This window comes from Bos indicus x Bos taurus, chromosome X (genome assembly GCF_003369695.1).
Source record: "Bos indicus x Bos taurus breed Angus x Brahman F1 hybrid chromosome X, Bos_hybrid_MaternalHap_v2.0, whole genome shotgun sequence".
Classification (NCBI taxonomy): domain Eukaryota; kingdom Metazoa; phylum Chordata; class Mammalia; order Artiodactyla; family Bovidae; genus Bos; species Bos indicus x Bos taurus.
Genome location: NC_040105.1, coordinates 110,242,896 through 110,244,352, shown reverse-complemented (window position 1 = coordinate 110,244,352; position 1,457 = coordinate 110,242,896). Strand labels below are relative to the sequence as shown.

General features: G+C 38.4%; 1 protein-coding gene across 1 annotated transcript; it reads right to left on the bottom strand.

Moving 5' to 3' along the window:
* Positions 1-754: 754 nt before the first annotated feature.
* Positions 755-1,457, bottom strand: LOC113887464 (RNA guanine-N7 methyltransferase activating subunit). Its single transcript, XM_027534610.1, has one exon. It carries the CDS (start codon positions 1,319-1,321, stop codon positions 965-967), a length of 357 nt encoding a protein of 118 aa, XP_027390411.1. The 5' UTR covers positions 1,322-1,457; the 3' UTR covers positions 755-964.

Below are 1,457 nucleotides of genomic sequence, written 5' to 3'. Positions count from 1 at the left end.
CTTTCACTTTGTATGTGTCCCTTGGTTTGAGGTGGGTCTCTTGTAGACAGCATATATAGGGTTCTGGTTTTGTAACCATTTTACAATACTTCCTTTGTGACCTATCTATCCATTTGTCCATCCCTATTTCCAATCAACACTCGATCTTTTTCCTTGTTGCATTTTGTGGTAAATTGCAGACATCAGTGTGTGTCTCCTTAAGTATTTCAGCAAGCCTGCCATTAAATAGTGAGCTGTGTTTGTTTACAGCAATTTTCTTTGGATATAAACTTTACATACAATGAAATATACCAATCTTTTTTTCCCCAGTCATGTTACTTTTTTTTTTCCCTTCCTGATTTTATAGCTTTATTCTTGATATCCCTCTAAAAAGAGACCAAAATGATTGTGAAGATGACTCATACCTATAGAGTAACTACAAAGTTCCACATTCACATAACAACAAAAGCCAAATGAAATATACTGCAGTTGTTTTACCTTTCAATTACTACTGGGTACAACACATCATAAGTAGGCATAGTGGTGCATTTAGGAGCCGACTGTACTCCCTGTGTAAAATTTGAGGAATGCACACATCTGAGCGTAGGGATATTTCATCTTACAAATTAAAAGCAAGCATTTTCTACATAAAATTTTTATTTCTGTGTAAAACAAAGACAACTCCTGAAGGTCTAACAAGGAAAATTATATACAACATTCAAAACACTATTAAGTCATGAAACAAAGATGAATCTGAGGTAGAAGTCAAGCAATATAACCCACAACCTTTTTAGGGGAGTATTTATTTCCAGCAACCATCATGTCTCTCCAGTAAGAGCAAATTTTTTAAAAGTCCCAAGTTCCAAAAAATTAACAATCCATTTTCTACAATCAGATGTAAAACTATGACCAACAAAAGACACAATGTAAACTTTTGTCATGTTAACAGAGTAAATAATTTTACTAAAAGTTGGTGACACTTCTATCAGTAGTAGCCATAGGGAGGCCTTTGGTTGTAACCATAGTGTCCATATTGATGGGGGTAGTAAGGTTCTTGTCTGTGCTGCGGGTAATTGTTACCCCAGGATCGTCCATGCCATTGATTGGATCGATTGTCACTTGGCCACCCCCGTCTGCTATCCCTACCTCTAAACTGTCTGTTATCTTGCAACCGATTGCCTCTATTTCTCAGGCTGCCACCAGCTCTGCTATTCCATTCCTCAACAATCGGAGGGGACTCAGGAGGGCGTTTTAAGTATTCTTGGTATTCTTTGTCATCTTCTGTGAATCTACTGGCAAACATCTCTTCAAAATTTGGAACAGCTTCAGAAGTGTCAGTCATTCTGAAATTCTCAGGGATTTGAAGCGACTGTTCTGTTTAATGTTTAGATTGTGTAGATCTCCGGTCCAGGGCGCTGGCACAGTACCTCTGTGTACACTCCTTCAGCTCTCCCAGGTAACAGAGCCACTTCGGCCAG

Excerpts from the sequence above, each read along its gene's own strand:
- LOC113887464 (XM_027534610.1), bottom strand. The coding sequence starts at position 1,321 with ATGACTGACACTTCTGAAGCTGTTCCAAATTTTGAAGAGATGTTTGCC.